General features: G+C 43.5%; 3 protein-coding genes across 3 annotated transcripts; 1 reads left to right on the top strand and 2 right to left on the bottom strand.

Annotated features, from left to right (window-relative positions):
* Positions 1–369: 369 nt before the first annotated feature.
* LOC115671177 (serine acetyltransferase 5-like) lies at positions 370–2,057 on the bottom strand. Its single transcript, XM_030592653.2, has 2 exons — positions 1,629–2,057; positions 370–1,080 (listed from the first exon to the last, which is right to left on the bottom strand). Exons 1-2 carry the CDS (start codon positions 2,049–2,051, stop codon positions 589–591), a joined length of 915 nt encoding a protein of 304 aa, XP_030448513.1. The 5' UTR covers positions 2,052–2,057; the 3' UTR covers positions 370–588.
* Positions 2,058–6,831: 4,774 nt separating this feature from the next.
* Positions 6,832–9,520, bottom strand: LOC115671172 (protein EFFECTOR OF TRANSCRIPTION 2-like). The gene is made up of 3 exons (XM_030592644.2): positions 9,235–9,520; positions 8,663–9,031; positions 6,832–8,047 (listed from the first exon to the last, which is right to left on the bottom strand). The coding sequence occupies exons 1-3, from the start codon at positions 9,328–9,330 to the stop codon at positions 7,286–7,288; spliced, it is 1,227 nt and encodes a 408-aa protein (XP_030448504.2). The 5' UTR covers positions 9,331–9,520; the 3' UTR covers positions 6,832–7,285.
* Positions 9,521–15,437: 5,917 nt separating this feature from the next.
* Positions 15,438–20,628, top strand: LOC115671171 (inactive protein kinase SELMODRAFT_444075-like). The gene is made up of 9 exons (XM_030592642.2): positions 15,438–16,213; positions 16,786–16,940; positions 17,027–17,121; positions 17,273–18,267; positions 18,458–18,618; positions 18,799–18,875; positions 18,959–19,106; positions 19,194–19,343; positions 19,679–20,628. The coding sequence occupies exons 1-9, from the start codon at positions 16,048–16,050 to the stop codon at positions 19,715–19,717; spliced, it is 1,986 nt and encodes a 661-aa protein (XP_030448502.1). The 5' UTR covers positions 15,438–16,047; the 3' UTR covers positions 19,718–20,628.
* The last annotated feature ends 23 nt before the right edge of the window (positions 20,629–20,651 follow it).

Here is a 20,651-nt window from a genome sequence, read left to right as displayed (position 1 = left end):
TTGATTTTAAAATTTCAGCTCAGGTGTTTTAACAACTGGCACAGGTAGCTGTCCAGATGCAGGATGAGCCAACGGTGTCCTCTGGTCAATCCATCAAAGCTAGAATTATTGGCAACTTCGCCTTAAAAAAATGCCTTCATGAGTCAACCCTCGGGCATTGCCAAGGGAAAAACTGGCCCAAACTACTATTTTCAGGAGAGCAATGGTCGTGTCAGCAAGTGCATGCAGGAGCAAACCCAATCTCCATTTCAGCAAACTCAATACTACAAAGCAACTCGATACTCAAAAGGAAGAACAGAACCTGATTCTTGCAGTCGATTCTATTCATCAATCACTCATCAGCAGCAACAGAAACCAGGAACAATAGTAAAGTTCAAGCCAGGGGGGATTGATTGATACAAGATGATGTTTGATGGTAATACACATACATGCGGGGAAGCGATTCCAAGGCTCACGACACGATCTGTGCAGTATTCCTCGGCCAACATAAATAAAACATAAGAGTGCTAAAACGGCATAGCGAGCAAAACATTCATACCATCGTCTGTAACTAAACCATCACGCGCACAAAATAGAGGAACCAACATGTTAGATTATGTAACCTGACCACTCGGAGATGAAGGAAGTGTGATCCATGGACTCTCCAGGAACCTCCTCGTGCTCCTTTGGCTTCTCCTTTCCTCCCACCAGCCTCGCCGGGTTTCCCACTGCGGTTGTCCTAGGTGGCACGTCGATCAGCACAACCGATCCAGCCCCAATCTTCGCTCCCTCTCCAATCTTCACATTCCCTAGTATCGTCGCACCTGCTCCGATCAGGACCCCATCCCCGATCTTAGGATGCCTATCGCCACCCGCCTTACCCGTTCCGCCGAGAGTAACATGGTGTAGAATGGACACGTTGTTCCCGATCACGGCTGTTTCGCCGACCACCACTCCCGTCGCGTGATCGAACAAGACCCCTTTGCCGATTTTAGCGGCCGGATGTATGTCGACCGCAAAGACATCAGATATACGAGACTGAAGAGCGAGCGCCAGCGGCTGACGTGACTGATTCCACAGCTTATGAGCCACTCGTTGCGCCTGATAGGAGCAGACAAACAACAACAATGATCAGCATCCTTATAGTTCAACCTCTAAATCAACTATCAGGAAAAGCCCAGAAGCCAAGCCACAAGGCAAAAGATCAGTGAAATCATTTCTTATTGCCTTCCTACGCGTAAAAGCCCGAGCTTGCACACACACAGAAACAATGGAAGGAGATGGGATGTTGGTACAGCTCAGAATACCCAACACACCCTTTCTCTTCAAACGCAGAAACCCCATTGAAGATTTGCAAATTCAATTCCAGTCGTATCAATCAAGAAGGCCCATCTTAAACCGGAGATTTAGGGCAAATGCAGTTCTTGAATTAGTAAAGATCCCCAAAAGACATAAAGGAAAGCATCGGATTCATCTCACGAACTGAGCCCAAAGAAACAGAAACAAGAACAGAAGCAGTGCGAACCAAATCATCGGAACTCAATCGAACGACCCACGAATCAAGCAAACATCTTCCCTTCGCCCCGCCCCCACCCCCACCCCGACAAAATCGCGATCGAGCGAGCGATAGCCGACCCAAGATCCCTAACCTGGCAAGCCAGGAACCCCTTGTAGTTGAGGAGGCAGTGGGAGAACGACACGCAGGCCGGGTCGCGGGCCCTGGCGGCGCGCAGGTCGGCGACGGTGGCGGCGCGCAGCTCGGGGTCGGAGGAGAAGGCGACGAGGAAGAGGTCGTACAGCAGCGTCGACAGCAGCGTGGAGGAGCAGAGCTTGTTGCCGAGGTGGAACGAGATGGACCGCGCGAGCGAGGCGTGGGAGAGGACCGTCGAGTAGAGGAAGCTCGCGAGCGCCGGCTCCGACTCGGCGTCGCGCCGGGCCTCCGCCTTTATCTGCGTCCACACGAACTCCTCCTCCTCCTCCCGCTCGTAGTCCGACGCCTGGTGGTGGTGCTGCGGCGGCGGCGGCTGCGGCCGGGCCGCCGCCGTCTGCGGGCGGAGGTCGCTGGCTGGCATGGCTATAGAGAGTTCAGTGTGGCCAGATTTTCGGGAGAGAATCGAGGAATGGCGTGAGGGTCTCGGCCGTTATTTTATGGATTGGACTTGTGAAGACGTGGAGCCTCCACCAATTTCTCTCATCTTTTTTTAATTAATTCGGACGTCTCGTCCGACATTTAAAAAATATTTTCTTAAAAATAATTATTTATACCGAATGAAATAATTAACTAATGAAAATATTTTCATTATCGATATTAATTTATGCTTAAATTTTTTCGTGAACGGTAAAATTATTTTTCGTTGATGCGTTTTTGTAAGCCGTATAAGCAATGGGATTCACTTGGCTAAATTTTTCGTTTTATCCATGACTAGGTGAAGATAGATATGGGTTGTAGGCCCTATCCCCCTCCTTCTAGAGGTATTTTAGTCACATAGGTTCTATAGCAGGGCGACGAGCAACGATAAGAAATGTGCGCCGTGGGCCTAGCAAAACAAAAAATTGGAATGTGAATCCCTTACTGAAATCTCTTTCTGAAAAAGATTATTTATTTCCTAATAGTCACTATCGAAAACGCCCCGGTAATCTCTATGCCGACCAGGATGAAAAAGATCCCATTTCGTGGCGGCCTCGCAGCTCCCGATGCATGTAACGCGATTTTCCTCACTCGTCGATTCAAACGATCTCAAATTGCGGGTCGTTCACGCTTTTTAAGAAAATATGTAAAAATCGATTATATCCCGTAATTAACAAAAACCCAAAAAACAAAAAAAAATCAATTTTATTTTCGGTCGAAATTTTCTTTTTTTGTTTAGTCAGCTGAGTATAGCACATAGTATGAAGGTGTAGCCCGTGGTATTCCTCGCTCTCCATCCACTCCGGGAGTGGAATGTGCAATTTTTTTCTATCTAATTTTTTTTTTTGTGCGGTATATTAGATGAGCGGTTCATCATCCTCAATGACTAGAAATAAGCCTTGTCCATCTTAGGAAGTTCTCAAAATGAATGAACAGTTCGAGTTTCCCGACCCCCGTTCATTTCCCGATATAAAAACGAATTCAATTGTCGTCGCGAGCGCACCGTTTCCCATCCTAAAGAAATCTCAAAGGGCTTTTTTTCTTTTTTATATATGAAATCGCGCGTATAGAACAACCGTCGCGTTTCGATAGCGACATGTAGGCGACTTAGATATGCTCTAATAATGCTCGGTGATGAGTTCGAAATGAGTATGTTTTTCCATGTAAAGTGACTACATTGTAAGTGCACGGGGAGTTAAATTTGCGCACTTTTATAAACGCCATGTTGTGTCCGCTAACGTAATCGCTTACGTTACTCAGGGAACACAAACAAGCTTTTTGAGGTTGCCAACAAAGGAGAGTGCGGTCCAATTCAAGACATGTCCCGGAAGAAACACATCGTCGTTATCTTTCGTCCTAATCAGAAGGATGGTTATCGGTTCGACGCATGTTGCCATCTCCCTGTTTTGTCCGGGACAGATGGATCTCCGGGCTAATTCGTGCACCAGAAATGTGAAGAGATCTCTCGCCATGCCGGCGGGGCTGCGGTGTTCGGCTCATCGTTCTCGGATCTTCCCGGCCCATCGAGCGAGCGGTGATGGCTCGAGCCGCACGTTGCCCCCGAGACTCGGACCCCGTGAGCGGACGCCGTGCGTTCTACTCGTCTCAGTGGCAAACAAGGACTACGCGTTCAGCCACCCTTCTCCGCGAGTGCAAGCACGGTGACGAGAGAACAATGTCCAGACACGAGATCCGTTGAAATTTTGCTAGCTTGTGATTTAGCCACCCTCTTAGCCCCGGACGCTGGCCTGTACGACCATATAGTCAGACTCACCCGGAACAACATTAGACCAAAGTTCGTCAAATTTAATTTTTTTCTCTTTGTTTTGTTTTCTTTCTTTTTTTTTCCAGATCACCGTAGACCAAAGTTCAGTCTATAGGTCGACCTCGGCAGTCTCAAGCTTCGATTCCAACGACCTCGAGGCTCGCCGATCCGGCCAGGCTCCAGCCGCCGACTGGCGAGACTCGAGCTCGCGCCTCGGCGAGACTCGAGCTCGCCCGATTCCAACGACCTCGAGGCTCGCCCGATCCCGGCGAGGCTCCGCCTCGATCTGCGAGACTCGAGCTCGCCGCCTCGGCGAGCTCGTCCTCACCGGATCTGGCGAGGTGGAGCTCGCCGAGGCCGCGGCTCGAGCTCGCCAGCCTCGGGCGAGCGAGCTCGAGTCTCGCCAGATCGGCGAGGTCGAGCTCGCCCGAGGCCGGCGAGCTCGATTCTCGCCAGACGGCGAGGCTAGAGCCTCGCTTGAGGCCGGCGAAACGAGCCGCCGGCCGCCGGCGAGCCTCGTCCCGCCTCGTGGTCGGTCCGCCGCCACGGCGGCGGTGATCGCCCAAAATAAAGGAAAAAAATAAAAATAAAAATAAAAATTAATTAAAATTTGATTTAAAAATAAAAAATATTAATTTTTTTTTATTTTCTTGGATAATGACTTTATGGAAAATATTTTCTAGAAATGTCGCATTTTTCAAAAACAAACAACCTCAATTTTAAAAAAATTATAAAATTTTTTCACTAGCTTTGTATTGCATAAAATGTTTTAGCAAGATAATTTAAAAAAATCATAAGAAACAAGTATTCCTAGATTAGGTTAAATATAAAAGTGTTTTAGCAATATGGGTCGGTTGGGTGTGGGTTGGGTCGGGATGGGTCGGGATATTTACACTATGAATAAATGGTCATAAACGGTTAATGGGTCAATTTGGATCGTACCATTTATGACCCGACCCAAACCCGACCCGACCCACCCGTTTGATGGTCTACTCACGGATCACCGTAGACCAAAGTTCAGTCTATAGGTAAAGCCACGAAATCCATGTTGACACCTGAATTTTCGCTTAAAGATCTAAAAATAGAATTAGACCCCCTAAACAAACATATTAATTTCGCGAGTTATCGCATTCCTTATTGCATTGAGAGATTACGGACATTAAGGTTTAGGAATAGCGTTTCGCAGAAAATGAAACAAAGGCTCGAGCACGAATTTCGCTTAAATTAGCCCGATAGATGGTCCGACACGCGAGACGAACTCGAAGAGCCACCAAAAACTTGTTCTTAAAGACCAAGCCCCAAAAAAGACGAATCATTTCAATCTTCCGGGATAATTTCGGCTAGGACTCGAAGAGACTTGGTGGGGAATTGATCGAAATTGGGACGAAATTTGGATGAAAATCGATCAAGAAATTTGTGTGGTAATTCCGGTTTGATTGACCGGCGGAAATTTGATTGATTGAAATCTCATCGGGTGGATTTTTGGGATCAATTTTTGGTGGAGATTCGAAAAGGAAACGGAAAAGAAAGATGGGTGAAACATTCCCAAGAACGAGAGCGTCAGTCACGGATGAAGTAAGAGATTCTCGGCGGATTCTTATACAAAAATGCCACGCGGGGGCCTCCCATCTTCAGGATTCTCGCCGTCGCCGGAAGTGGAACGCCACCATCAGCCGCCGCTCTCTCTCTCTCTCTCTCTCTCTGTGCCAATTCCGCTTTGCAAAACATACGGATGCATCGCCGGCGAACCTCCGGGACATCACCGGTGTCCCGGTCCGTCGTCGCCGGTGGCGACCGCTGTCGGAAGTCCTGCCGCGGCCTCTATCACGCGACGATCTCGGACGACCATCCGCGGCCGCTGTGGATTCTTGAGCCAGATGGCGTCTCGGCCGTGGAATAGCTCTAGTGAGTAACTAAAATTTTCGCATGGGATGGTAGCACGCCCAGTTTATGGGGCCGTTCGAATCACCACGGCGTGTCCCGACACCGACACGTCTTGCAACACCAGGTCGTTTCTATTCCAATTGTAGATTTTAGAGTTGATTTACATATTCGGATTCTTTTGCATTTGATTTGCTTTTGTGTTCTGGATTTGTGCATTTTCTGGAACGGAGCCGTAGGATATGCTGAAGCAAATCCATACAAGAACTTTTTGGATTCTCGTCCGCCGAAAACATCATCGCAGCTATAGTTTTGATACTAGACACTAGCAATAGCTTCGACACTAGTGGTTGTTACGAAGATACAAGTAAGGTGATACTAGTATCCGAGTCCAAACGTGGATTTCTCAGGTTATACTTCGTGAATTTGCATGTTGTTTAGTCGCTCTAGATCATATCCTCACGCGTGAATTCATACTTGCATTTATGGTGTTTGTTTCAAGGAGAATTTCATGATAAAGAAAATTGCTTTTTAGGAAATCATTCAGGTTAAGGAATTCATTTTTCTAACTTAAAATACACATATTTTCTTTGATTATAAATGAATTTTCGTTTACCGATCATTTTCAACAAACCAAACAAGTGAAAGAACGCCAAAATTTCTTTCACTCACGTTTAGGCGTCTTATCTAGGCGATGCATAAATTATATCATCTACATCTTCACCTTTTGATTCTTAGTGCGTAGGACCTCGTCCAAGGCTTGACGATGAGCTTCGCCTAGGCTCGCTTGGCGCATTTCAGGTTCTTTCAACTTTATTTGCAATATATTTACTGCATTTTGATTATTTAGTGTGATTGTTATGGCTTGCGCACCATGCATGTTCAATTTTGCACGTTGGTGAATTCGCGATAACATTGATAAAGGGATCGCACGCAAAAGCTTTTCAAAAAGAAAAAATGATTACCGTTAGGCGCTAATCGAGTCTCCATATTCAGAATCTCTAGTTCGTAAAAGTAAGGCAGACTCTCGTGTCTTACTTGATTTCCAATCAACTCAAATCCGTCAACTTTCTCTCAATGGTCACGACAATCAGCATAATATATAAATCATTCAGAAGTTGTACATCTGTTCTGATAAATGACACGCACATTTCTGATCCCCAATGTGTGCAGCTAATCTAGAAGAGCTATGTATGAGAACCAATATCTAAGATACACTGTAATCATGCACCAGAATGTTAGAAAGAGTCAACAGAAAATGCGCAGCTTACTTAAACCAGATTCCTCGCACTTGGAACTACTACAGTACTAAGCTCTCCGAATAAAACAGAAGGGAAGTACTTTGTGAGTCTGTTCTTCCTTATGTTAAGTACTCTGTGTCTGTTCTTCCTTATGTTAGTTTCCCGGTACCATGAGACCATTACATTCGTTCCGCTCCGTCAACAGAAGCAAGCTGTCGGTAAAATTTTCCCGGTGCCATTATCTGTCCTGTATGTTATAGTTCAATGACTCGCAGAATTTTGCATTCGTCTTCAGCTGCCGACATGTTTCTTTTTCGCCTGGTTTACCCTCATCCCTTTGTGTTGCTCGCACCGAACTCTTCCTCGAGCAGGTCTCCTTGTGCAGAAATTGCCATCGCCGAAATCCACTCCACATATGGTACCGTGGTCGTTTTTGACGTTCGCCTGCCGTGGGAAAACTTCTACCGTGTTTCCCAGTTCTTGTATCTCGGCCGTATGATCCCGCAACGTCATTGTCAGCTTATCGTGAATGTCATTGGATGCTCCTTTTCTGCTTGATACAGAATTTGACGCTTGAATCCTCATCCCTTTATGGTCGCTACATCTTTTCCTCCCTTGTACTGGTGGTTTTGTACAGGGAAAGCCATCGTCCAAGATGACCCCACATAAAGGAGAGAAGCTCTCATTAGCTGGGGAGGTACCGGAAATCGCAGCGTCATTAGCATGGGATTCTTTTATAACTAGTCTTGGCCGTGATTTGCTGAACTTGAAAATCCCGTTAGAGAAATAGCTGCTTTCTCCTCCAGTTTGGGGGAAGGAATCTTTCTGCTCTGGAAGCAGCTTTCCTTTGATTCTGATGCCCACTTGCCTGGGACGGAAAGGGAGAAGCTTCGTTGCAATGCTGGAAATGTGGTATGTGCTTGAAGCGATTTCATCAAGTTTCTGAAAAATATCACCGGGCCGCCGTGAACCATTACCGCCTTTGTTCCATGCATAATCAAATGTGTTCAGAAGCGATAGTTCTGCTCTTTGAGCATCTCCCTTGTTGTTCAGCTGCAGATATCCAAAAATTAAATATGAAGGATAATTTTAGAATATCAAATTAAGAGGCAAGAGTTTGCCTAAAAACATGCTTGGCAGCCACACTGTCATGTAGGTGCTTCATTAAGCATGACTCGTGCTACTGTAGTTGTTTAAATTCTGTGGGTGGGTTACTTCTCAGCGGTTCTCTAAACGATCTAATTCTCATATCCTCTTCCTTATTGACGAAGACAGCATTACCCTACCTTCACCATGACACGGACCGCAAGTTCTTATGGCAGAGCATGAGGAGATTTATCATCAATGTGATGATGGGATTGGACTATTCCATGGATCAACATGGACTCCAACTTTCCACATGATGTATTTATCCAAGTTAATTAGCACAGCCATTCAAAGAACTATAATCTCAGAAAACTCGAACATCGAGCAAACTTTTGTTCAGAAATCCCTCTTCCGCCATTGTAGATTCAACTGCATGGCCTACACTATGCTAGCATCCAAATTCAATGATTCCCCATATGATGAGGACATTTTCCTATGGCTAGCAATTCCTGATAGGTTTGGCAAGCATACTACTAGGGCGATCAGAACAACGCAACTGCGGCAATTAGTTAATAAACTTACCGAAGCCCATCGGAACACAATGGGGTAGCCTCTTGACAATATTTCCTCAAACAATCCAAGCTGTTTGGTGGGAGAGGATGTCTTGCAGTCAATTTCACAAGCAGCTGACGAGCACTTGCCCAAGTGAGCACCTGACCGACCGTATTGCTGGAGCCTGGTCTTGACACAGTCCGCCTGTCCAAGGTAAACCACAACCACAAATCCCGGGTCGAGCTTGGCGATCGCACGCCCCGATTTGGCGCGAGAAGCGGCTACACCAAGCTCGTATATCCCAGGCCCGGGGCTTTTCGGGAGATTATGGACCCTGTACCTGGTGGCACCTTCCTTCCCCAATGAGTAATCTTCCCAATCAGTAGGTCCTACGAGCACCTAAGGACCCAAAAAAGTTGCACCTCGATATCAAGAATTCAAGATCCGATTCGTCACAATTCAAGAAACCGACCCTCTTGAATCTCCTCACCAAAAGTGCTTCGATCAAACCCCTCCATCATAATAATTCAACTGCTTGGAACCCAATCACTCGGATACAAGAACGATCATAACGCACAACCCATGTTCAGAAAAGACGATACCTTCCAAGTGGAGAACGCAGAGCCGTGTTTGGTTCGTGGGCAGTCCTCCCTCTTCAACCTCGGGGCGACAACGTTCGAATCGCTGCTTCCTCCCATTCCAAACTCGCAAGAGTTCGAACGGTGAGGACCCAAAACAGCGTTCTAAAAGTCAGAGAGCGCTTCGGACAAAATCAATCTAGTGGACCACTTCGACCTCGTGGCCCGGGGTGTAATTACCGGTCGGGTCCTCGAGGAGCGCTCAAGCCCAGTTCCCCATTTTCGGCCATGAAAGAGTCCAGTGGGCTTAATCTCTCTCCCTCTCTCCCTCTCTCGTTCTTCACTCCAACTCTTCAAACCTTGCTTTTTCACAAGAGGGTATCCTATGATTCTTGCTTTCTTTCTCAAGCACGCCCGTGGAAAAAGTGTACCGACCTCACTGTTCGTGAGGTTCGCTGACGACAGAATTTACGCCAACTTTTGGCGGATAATTGCAATACGGGCCAAGCAATCACTGCACATCATCATCATCATCATCATCATCATCATCATCTTGTTCTTGTTTTAAGCAAAATCTCCTTTTCTGCATTGCGTGCACGTGCACGCTTCTCTTTGCGGCCTTCAACCATGGCTGTCTTTTGCCTCTGTGTTTCGTCTGTGCTTTGTTACTTTCTATCCTTTTATCTTCTTTCCCATGCATAATTGCAGAGGCGCACCAAGCTGCTCCTTTCTCTTTTCGCCATGCAAATTTGCAGAAAAGGGTCTGCTCGTTTTCAGCTCAAAGGAGCTCCTTTTTTTCATTATCCCTCGTGAAACGACTGGTTTGACAAGAGCGGGGAGTGGCATGCTTACTCGAAAACTAAAATTAATTTACGAAAACGCCTTTTACGTAATGGCAAGCTTTATTTTGGAACTTCAAAATTAAGTGAGTCTAGGCTAGAACATTGTCACTTTCTGGAAAAGCGCCCACTTGTACATTAAAGGACAAAATCGTGAAATTCGATATGGGATGGATCAAAGCAAATAATATCTCGAGTGAGTTGATCCAGAAATGTTATATTTTCAATGTTTTCAAAACGAGAACATAATAGAAAGTGTTTAAGATTTTTAAGAATTGTTGAAAAGATAAATGAATGACTCCGTCCGTCAAGAGCCGCGTGTTTCGACAAATTTGATGTTTTTATTTTTGCGTTGTTGTTTTTAATGTTTGACGTGATGTGCATGTCAAACTTCAAACGCTTTTAAAAAAAATATTAGAAAAGATGAAAATAGGAAACATACTTTAAACAAACTCGATAAGATCATAATAAAGAAAAAAAAGGAAGAATAAGTTTGTTCTCCGTCCTAGATAATTAAAGTTGAAAGAGAGACCCATAATTTCTCCTAACACAAAAGATAACGACACTGAAAATGGTCATATTCGATCTGTCACTTAAATACGTCGTAATGTGTTGCTTTCTTCACTTCCTTTAACCAATCTTTAATCAATTGACCGTGAAAAGTATAGATCGCTAGTTGACATTGATGTTTTCATCATAAGTGGTCACAAAAGAATGATATATCGCACCCACCCATGGGTAGCTCAGTTGGTTGGGGCGTACTTGAGATTGTGTGGTTAGGCGCACTGGTCCCATATTCGATTCCCAGTGAGCACTTGTGATTTAAGTGAAGCCATGACGGTGGGTTCTTTGTCTTTAGTCTCCCCGAAGAATAGTCGAGATGCGCGTATGGTGCTTGACACCTCTCGGTTACCAAAAAAAAAGAAAAAAGAATGATATATCGCATTTGATATGAAAACTATACAATTTTCTCGATCTAAATTAACCGCAACATTAACAAGATTTGGCTCAACATATCGTACTAAGTGCTCAAATACGAGTCTTGCTTTCGAATGACAATATCAAGTTGTGATACTCTCTATTGAAAAACATAAGATAAAAGATAGTCAAGTCATGCTCAAAGGCTAAAACATAAGTAGGTCCTTAAAAGGCTTCGTTTGGACTACGAGAAGTTAAAATCAAGGTGGGTATTGTCGAGGTTGGGACAAGAAAAGTATATTGACCCAACATAAGGGACTGAAGCATGTGGATATCAGCACGTTAAAATAGAAAATACATGAGTGCGGCTTGCTCCGGTTGCTGATCTGGTGGCCACGGCCCCAGTGGCAGTGAACTCTAGGCCAACCTAGGCCTAGAGGGAGCTTCCCCAGTTGGACATAAGATAAAAAGATAAACCAATTCATGCTCAAAGGCCGAAAGTTCTTGTAAACTCATAACCAGGTGAGTCAACTCGGTTTGCCCATGCAAGAAAATTGAATCTATGAAGGATCACAAGAGCATCTACCGGGGGTCCCAGTCTTAATATACGTTTGGATGAAAGAAGACTTTTCTTTGACTTTATGTCTTTTCTGCTTCCGTCCATCACTCACCTAAAACTTCGCCTAATACTTTGAAACTTTCAGCTTCGGGCCACCCGAAAGTTTTAAAAAAGAAGAAGGAAAAGCTAGGAGCTCTCGATTAGTCACATTTACATGGCCCAGCAATGGGGAAAAATACAAAACTAGGGTTTCCTTTTCATGATGCCCGTTGCTGTTAGTTGCTTCCCATCTAATATTCTATATCCATTCGGCTTATTGAAGAACAACCATGTGACCTAATCGGAGCTGACCCGTTAACGAGGATCGATGTTCCCGTCCTTTCGGTTCATGAATCGATGATGACCGTCGGTTCGATTCTTATCGTGGGGAGCTCGGATCTGAGCGGACGGTCACGGCAGTTCTTCCGAATAGCCGGTTCATCAAGATCGCGCCTTGAATTGTGAAAAGAATGACATCGTTGTCGTACGGTGGTACCAAGTGGAAAAGAAGATAGGAATTGTACCAACCTTGTATGACGATGATGATAGGGGCCAAAGATAAAAACAATCATAACTAGGCGGAGGTCGGCTGGATATTAAAAATTGTGCAGTCAAATCAATGTTTTGGTCGCTTCATTTCTTAATTAAGAGGCTTCTGATTAATTAATGCCCTATATTTCCTAATAATACCTTACAGCCAAAGCATGTGGGTGGGGGGAGGGTTGATGGGATTTTTTCTTTTATTTTTATCAAAGGTTGATGGGACTTGTCGGATTGCCAAATTCAACTCTTCTAAAGAAAAATTTCAGGAACTGCACTTCGCATTTTTTTTTCATTACAAAAAGATACTCGACCAAACTCGAACAGAGATTCGAACTTCTTAGTATTCCGATTACGCCGAGCTGGAGATATCAAAGAGCATCGGCTTAACCTGGCGCGGTTCTAGCCCTAATAAAAAAACTGATCAGAAGCTGAAAGACGTTCCAAAAGAGTTCGGCAAAAACGAAAAATCAGACTTTGTTCCAAACTTTTCTACCGCAGTTCAGGTCGGTTCAGTTTGTAAAATCTTAAGCAGCGTAGGACAAGCTCTAACATGTGTTGGGAAATAGAAATATGTATGTTTATATATTTGTAAAAGAGAATCCTTAATTCACTTTGGTGATGTGCCAAAGTCAAAACGTTTGCTTTTCGGACCCACAGATATTCAGATTTTAATAAGAAAATTTTCTATATATATATATATGTATGTATGAAACGACAGCTAGTTGAGAATGAGGATACTAGGGTTTTTGTAGCTTTCCTACTTTCCAGCTATCAGATTGAAATCACAGGCGAACTAAGAATAATGTTCCTGAGGAGGCCCACTCTGTTGCATTATATGGATCGTGTCCCGTTGAAAAATGACAACGATATGCATATTTCTCTGTCATTTCGTTGATTGATTCAAATTTCAATCAAGACTGTTAAGCATTTTACATCGAGATGTTGGTGGAAGGCACCATATGGTCCGTGAAAATCGAAAGAATGTTTTACTGTTCATCGTCGTTGAAAAAAGCAATTCTAACACGCGACGACGATAATTAAAGCGATTTGAATATGTTCAGGAAATAGTGAAATTTGAATCGGCGTGCTTGGTGAGATCAGAACGCCATAAACGAAAAGACAGTCGAAAAACGAAACTTGAAAAGGGTATGCTTATAAAGCACACTAACGATGGACAGTGATAAGTAGCAAAAATGTTCGTTTTCGGGGGCAAATTCAATATGGTAAAAGGGTATACTCCCCTATTAAGAATCTGGTGAATAGTTTTCTATAATGTTCTTGAGTAGCCAGACAAAGGTAAAAATAGGAAATCAATTATTGCCAACAATAATTGATCGAACATTTATCAGCCTGCTTCGAATTCATTGATTTCTTTTTTTTCGACCAGCTTAGCGTTTGACCTGGGAATAGGCGGTAAGCGACTTGACAGATCTTTCAATGCCTCGCATCGCAATTTGCTGTCATTGCTATGGGGAGTTTACTCTTAAACTGATTTTGTGCATTACCTCTTGCATTTTCCAATGATTAGATAGTGCAATTTAGGAACGTAGGTGTTTCGTTTGCAAAGATCCCTTGTTTTGCATCTGCCACTTCATTAGGTTGATTGAATTGCTCGTGTTTCATTTCGCTTTTTCTAAGTATAGGATATATGTCGGTAACGAGTAATGAAATAGGCTTTTTGTCAACGAGAAATTATTATACACAAAGATAAAAGTTGGCTAGAAATGCAAAGGAAATTATCCACAAAGTCCTAAATCTATGTAAAGCGGCCAATTCAATCATAAATCTTTCAATTATGCCAATTTAGTTCTAAACTTTTGACAATTTTTCAATTTAGTTATAAATTTTTTAATTGTGCTAATTTAATTCTAAACATTTTGATGATTTGCTAAAATGGTGCGTTCATTTTGTGAAAAATAATTGATTTGGAAAACGCTTTCCAAAAAATAATCGCTTACAGAAAAAAACAAATGGAAAATTTTTTCATCACCTACAAAAATAGTTAGGCATAGATTGTTATCGATAATGAAAACATTTTATGTTTTCTAAACGATATAAGCAACCATTTTTCGGAAAATGTTTTTCAAATCATTCATTTTCCGTGAAACGAACGCACCCGTCCTCAACATTTTAACAAATTCTCAATATAGTCATTCTAACTAATTTTGGCCGAAAATCGCTCATGTTGTGGTATAGTCAGTGTGGCTGCCATACATGGCATGTCCAGCGACAACGTCGACATTTTTTGTATTTTTAAAAAAAATTAGAATTTTTATTGATTTTTCTTTTCTTTTTTTTCTTTCACTGCCGGGCCCAAGGTGAGGGCCAATGACCCTCGAGCCTCTAGTGAGGGCTCACCAGCCCTCATGAGCCACATCGAGGGCATCGTAGCCCTCACCCGCCCTCGCTATGGCTGGCAAGGGCCTAGATGAGGGCCGTGGCGCCCTCGCCAGCCGTAGAGAGGGCACACAAGCCCTCGTCAGATCTGGTGAGGGCTGTGACCCTCGCCCACAGCTAGCGAAGGCTTCGTGGTCCTCGCCTTGGGGCCGGCGAGGGTTGCCTATCCTTGTCTAGTAGTCGGTAGAGGTCACCGACTCTCAGCCAATGTCCGGTGGCCACGCCAGCCTTGTGAAGAGAAAAAAAAAGGAAGGGAGAAATAAAAAAAAAAATTTGAAAAAATTAAAAAAGTATGCACTTCAACACCTATCGTGTCATGTAGGACGCCCAGGGCTAACTGGACCGTCACGTCACATTGGTAATTAATTAAATTATTTATGACTGAATTGATAAATTATCGAAAGGTTTAGAACTCAATTGACATAATTGAAAGGTTTAAAATTGAATTGACCGTCGTACAATAGGATTAAAACTTTTTGAATGCGTATCGTGCGAGCAATATGACCGGGATGTAAGGAAAAAAAACAAACTTTATCCTTAGAAAAGAGGGGACATCAATCGAGCACAAGAACAAAGACACATGGAAGGTGGGTGGGCAGGCAGGCGAAGGCAAGAGGCTTTCACTGGCCAATGAACACTGCTCAATGTCTACAACAATGATGATGAGAAAATGTAGGATTAAGATATTGAAGTACGACAAGCAGTTTCTCACACGCAGAATTCGATTGACCCCCACTTTAACATGATCGAAGATTATCAGGCACGTCCCTCAAACGGCGAAGACCGAGTTCTAGACATTTGCGAACGCTTTAAAGTTCCCATTTTTATGGGATTATTTTAAATGGGTGTTTTCCCCATCTGGCTCCATCCATTCATCTGCCTTTTCTCCTTTCTCCTTTTTATTTTTCAGCATTTGCTTTTTGGGGATCGGTGGGTGTCGTTATTCGTGACTGGAATGGAGGGGGGTTGTTCTCTTTTTCTTGGTTTGTTTCTTTGGGCCTTTCTATTTTGGCGTTACTTTATTTAGGATCTAACGTGCACGACCGTGTCAAAATGATCAGCTTCGGAACGAAGCTCTTGCTCTCAGCTTTTGCTCCTTTCGCTTTGCTTTGCTTTGCTTTACCTGAAACCGTAAGAGGGTGGTCTCACACGAGAAAAATGTCGGACCAGGTTTGAGAGTGAGAGAGAGAGAGAGAGAAAGGGAGAGCATGTTGTTTCACATGTACTTTGTGAAAGGAGAGATGGGAAAATAAAGGAGAGCAACAGGTGATCAGATTCACGTAGATGAAAAGGAAAGTGTCTTGAAGTGCACGTCCTCTTCAGGCTTTTTCTGCTCTCTTTCAGCTTTCCATTTGGGTTTAGCTGAGAAAAGCCATCGTCTTGGGGTCCATCACCGTGTTGTTGCAGTGATGAGTCGCTCTTTTTGGTGTCGCTTAAAAGCTGGACCAAAGAAGACTTGAGATGGGTTTTTGGTATAAGTGCTGATGCGCAACAATAATTGTTGTGCGCAGTAATAATTCAGATCCTTTTGGAGAGTTGAGTATGAAAGAGAAGGGCTCTTCAGATGGAGTTGGGAACGGGAAGGTGGTGGTTGTTGCTGTGAAAGCCTCAAGGGAAATACCAAGAGCTGCATTGGTGTGGACTTTGACTCATGTTGCTCAAGCTGGGGATTGCATCAAGCTGCTTGTGGTTATTCCCCACTCGTCAAGTAAACTCAGATTCCTTTTCTTCTTTTTTCTCGTTCGTTCTTCCTTTTTATATGTTTCAATTCGTTTCCTCCTATGTTGAAGTAAGAGGGGATTTTTTTTCTCACAGAGTAGGCGGAATAGATGTGTACCTGTGATTTGGTTCATGGGATTTTACATGATTTCTGTTTCCATGTATGCTTGCTGTGTATTCCCCTGTTTTCTTCGCTGCTGAGTTGGGCAACTAGTGTAAGAACCTGATCTTCGTCAGAAACATTATCTTTACCTGCCATGAAGCATCATATTAAGTTTGATTGTCTGTAGAGATCTCTCGGTTTTTCACAACGATGCGGTCTCTTATAAGTTTCTCTTCGACCAAAGGTGAGCTTGGGGAAGAGCAGAATCAAATCATTATCTTGCGAAGGCCGAACTTTATAATAAAAACTGACTTTGCAGTTGCGGACTCCTCTTCGATTAATCTTCTTCTTTCTGTTTTTTCACTCTTTGGCTTGACGTTTTAGTTCTGTAGCACCGCGATGATTGGAATTGAGGTAATCTTTGCAATTGATGTAGCCGGTGTTAACTTCCGTTTCAGGCAAAAAGATGTGGATGTTTTCGAAGTTTGCAAGTGACTGCACCACCGGTCAACACCGGTCTATCTCAGAGATCAGTTTGGATGAGAAGGACGACATTGCAAATTCATGCTCTCAAATGATGTATGGACTCCACGATGTCTATGACCCAGATAAGGTTGGTACATTTATCTCCCACTCTTTGTATTTGTCTATTCAACCTTTCGGATTCCATTTATTCCATCTCGTTGCTCTTCTTGACAGGTCAAGGTTCGGCTGAAAATTGTTTCCAGCACGCCATGTGGAGTGGTTGCTGCTGAAGCCAAAAGAGTACATTCAAACTGGGTTATATTGGATAAGTAATGGTTACATATCCTATCATGTGGTCAATTAAGGAACTGATGCATAGCTGTTGATGTAGCAAAACTATTTTTTTTTCCTTATCACTCTTCTAAAACCCATTTTCCATTGACTTGTCTGATAAAGTGATCCATTGCAATTGTATGACAGGCGGCTGAAACATGAGAAACGGGTCTGCATGGATGAACTGCAGTGCAATCTAGTGGTCATGGACCGATCTAAAGCAAAGGTCTTGCGTCTGAATTTGATTGGATCACCAGCGCTTGATCCAGAAATATCTCCTTCGTCATTGCTCGAGATCGATGTATCTCATGTGTGTGCTAGTCTTGAGTATGAAAGTATGATCAGAGGGCCTCTTGTAACTCCTGCAAGTAGTCCAGACCACGAGTCACCGGTGACCACAACTGACATTGGAACTTCATCTATATCAAGTTCAGATCAAGGGAACTCTCCATTTCTCCTCTCTGAAGTTCACAGAAAACTACAGAATGAGTACATAAGTAAAACTGAAGTGAAACCGAATTTTGAATATTCCGACTCTGATGTAGACAGTGAAATTCTGGGTCCACCTGCCATGTCGTGGATGGAAGATACTGTCAAGCCTTTGGAGGATGAATCACCAAAGCCCAACGATAAAGCTTTCTTTTGCAACTATGAATCTTTGATGGATCAAATTTCTAATTTAGAGAGGGACCCTGATAGTGGAATCAATTTTAAGCTTGACATGGACTTAAGCAGAAGCGTTAGGGAAGCAATTTCATTGTCCAGAAATGCACCTCCTAGTCCTCCTCCGCTATGCTCAGTGTGTCGACATAAGGCACCTGTTTTTGGGAATCCCCCAAGGTGGTTCTCTTACGCTGAGCTGGAACTTGCTACTGGTGCATTTTCTCGAGCAAATTTTCTGGCTGAAGGTGGATATGGTTCTGTCCATCGAGGGGTTTTACCCGATGGCCAGGTCGTTGCCGTGAAACAGCACAAGTCGGCAAGTTCACAGGGTGATGTAGAATTTTGTGCAGAAGTCGAGGTTTTGAGCTGTGCCCAGCATCGCAATCTCGTGACGTTGATTGGGTTCTGTGTTGAGGATGGAAGAAGACTGCTGGTTTATGAATATATTTGCAACGGCTCTCTGGATTCACATCTTTATGGTACATGTTCTTCTGTCACTTATGTGTCATTTGAAATTTGCAAGCATAACCAATAGGATGAAGAAAACAGAGATAATGGTGACTACTCACCAAATACAAAACATGCTTGTAAAATATGAAGTGTGGAAGTTGATGTTGGATCCACAGTCATGTCCTTAACTTAGTAGGTTTTTTACCTTTTTTTTTTCAGGACATGATCGGGACCCTCTATCATGGTGTGCACGACAAAAAATTGCAGTTGGAGCAGCTCGCGGATTGAGATACCTTCATGAAGAATGTAGAGTGGGTTGCATTGTACACCGTGATATGCGGCCTAACAATATTCTTCTCACGCATGATTTTGAACCATTGGTATGATATGCTGACCTGTATATAGTTGACAGTCCTTCATATGGTTATTAATTTGTTTGTCTCTGCCCAATTCAGTCAATTAGCACTTGTGGCTTCATCTTCTTAATAACATTCATTCAATATTATCTCCAAATGCTTTGGCCGGATATCTTAGAGGTGATTCTCATCGCTGGATGTTAGGTTGGAGATTTTGGACTTGCGAGATGGCAACCGGATGGAGACATGGGAGTAGAAACAAGAGTGATAGGAACATTCGGGTACTTTCGTGTTCTCTCTTAAGCTTCATTCCACATCACGCACAATAATCAAAATCTAACATGGATGAGCTGCCATTATTCAGGTACTTGGCTCCAGAATATGCTCAAAGTGGTCAAATCACTGAAAAAGCTGATGTATATTCATTCGGTGTGGTACTCGTAGAGCTTGTTACGGGACGAAAGGCAATGGATATAAAACGTCCCAAGGGTCAGCAATGCCTCACTGAATGGGTATGGTTTAGAAATGTTCTTCCAAAGAAATGATTTCGTCTTCAAATATATGCGGGCGATTTTTCTCATTGTTCAGATTTGGTGCAGGCACGGCCAATACTAGAAAGACGTTCAATCAGTGAATTGATTGACCCGAATTTGAAAAATTGCTACTCAGAGCAGGAGGTTCATCGAATGCTGCGGTGTGCTTCATTGTGTATCCGGCGGGATCCTCAATTAAGGCCTCGCATGTCTCAGGTTGTGTACATCTCAACTTGTTTCCAAAAGTGTTTGTGAATTTACTGCTAGAACTGATTTTCTCTAATCTCTTTGGCAGCGATAGCAAAGCACTAATGGAATGTCCATTGTAACTGTAAAAGAGCATGCACATGTGCCTGATTACGTGATACATATTTCTTGACACGTGCACGCTCAAATGAACTTTTTTCAAGTTTCTGTGCATGTTTCCTTAGGACTTTTAGGCATATAGCGCCTCTGTCTGCTTTCAAAATATTCACTTGTACGAACTTTAGGCAATGATGGTTTTCAGCTCTTCTACTACCTGCTCATTGCCCCCTTTGCCTTTGCTTTAGGTACTACGTATGTTAGAAAGCGATACTGCCTTGATCTAAACAGAGAAGCAACAGTAGTCACTCTATAAAAAATATCAATGGAGCATGCACACGTGGATGGTAACTGATGGCAACACTAGTATAACAGTGCTCAGATATGGATGTTGGAACCAAGGTACTAAGCATTCAATTTGACAAATGGAATGAAAGTCCTCATTTTCAAAAGCATTTGTAGAATGTCATATTTGGGGCATGTCAAACGAAGAGGCAGATGGAATACAGGGAATTTTCCTTTGACTTCATTGTCAACAGGAATGCAAACTGCCAAGAGATGGTGTGGTGGAAACTCTTGTAAGAAGCACTACTTTTCAGCGTTAGTTCACGAAGCAGCAGAATGAGTGAGCAGATGCCTATGCCGTGGCCCTCCAAGTACTTGCAGCTTGAGTTCTTTCTTCACTGTCTAAATTGGAATGTGATTGCATTTCTAGCGCTACCGTAGGAGCTTTTATCTGGCGTGTAATCTGAAGAAATAGGCCACTAAATCTTGATGCCTGCTTCTCGACACGCTCTAGGAAGATCTTTTCAGACAGCAGCAGAGTACGATGACTTGCAATGTAGTTGTTTGGAAGGAACTATGTTGGTGACGGAGTTACTTGGGAATCAGCTCAAGAGCTTCTTTTTTCTAGACTTATGTGATCTGCCAGGATCTTTTTCTCGTGTTGCATGTGCAACGACTGTGGAAGGAGAGGCTCACATGACTAAGTTGTGCGTGGGGTACCCCGTGGCCAGCCAAGCAAATTCAGGAAGCTTCTTGCTGAGCAGGAGGCTTTGTCATTTTCTTGAAGCTGTGTACATTAGTGTAGAATGAGTAGCTCATATCTTCTCCTTTGCTAATTTTTCACTGTAATGACATTTTCTCCATGGTTCAAGTGGATTGAGGTAGCTAATGACTGAATTCTTGAGAGCTTAAATTGATGTGATAAAAAAGAAACAG

This window comes from Syzygium oleosum, unplaced genomic scaffold (genome assembly GCF_021117445.2).
Source record: "Syzygium oleosum isolate NSW1041296 unplaced genomic scaffold, Sole_v2.1 Sole_v2.21, whole genome shotgun sequence".
Classification (NCBI taxonomy): Eukaryota; Viridiplantae; Streptophyta; class Magnoliopsida; order Myrtales; family Myrtaceae; genus Syzygium; species Syzygium oleosum.
The sequence above is the reverse complement of the archived record's forward strand: the minus strand, read 5'-3'. Positions and strand labels throughout refer to the sequence as shown.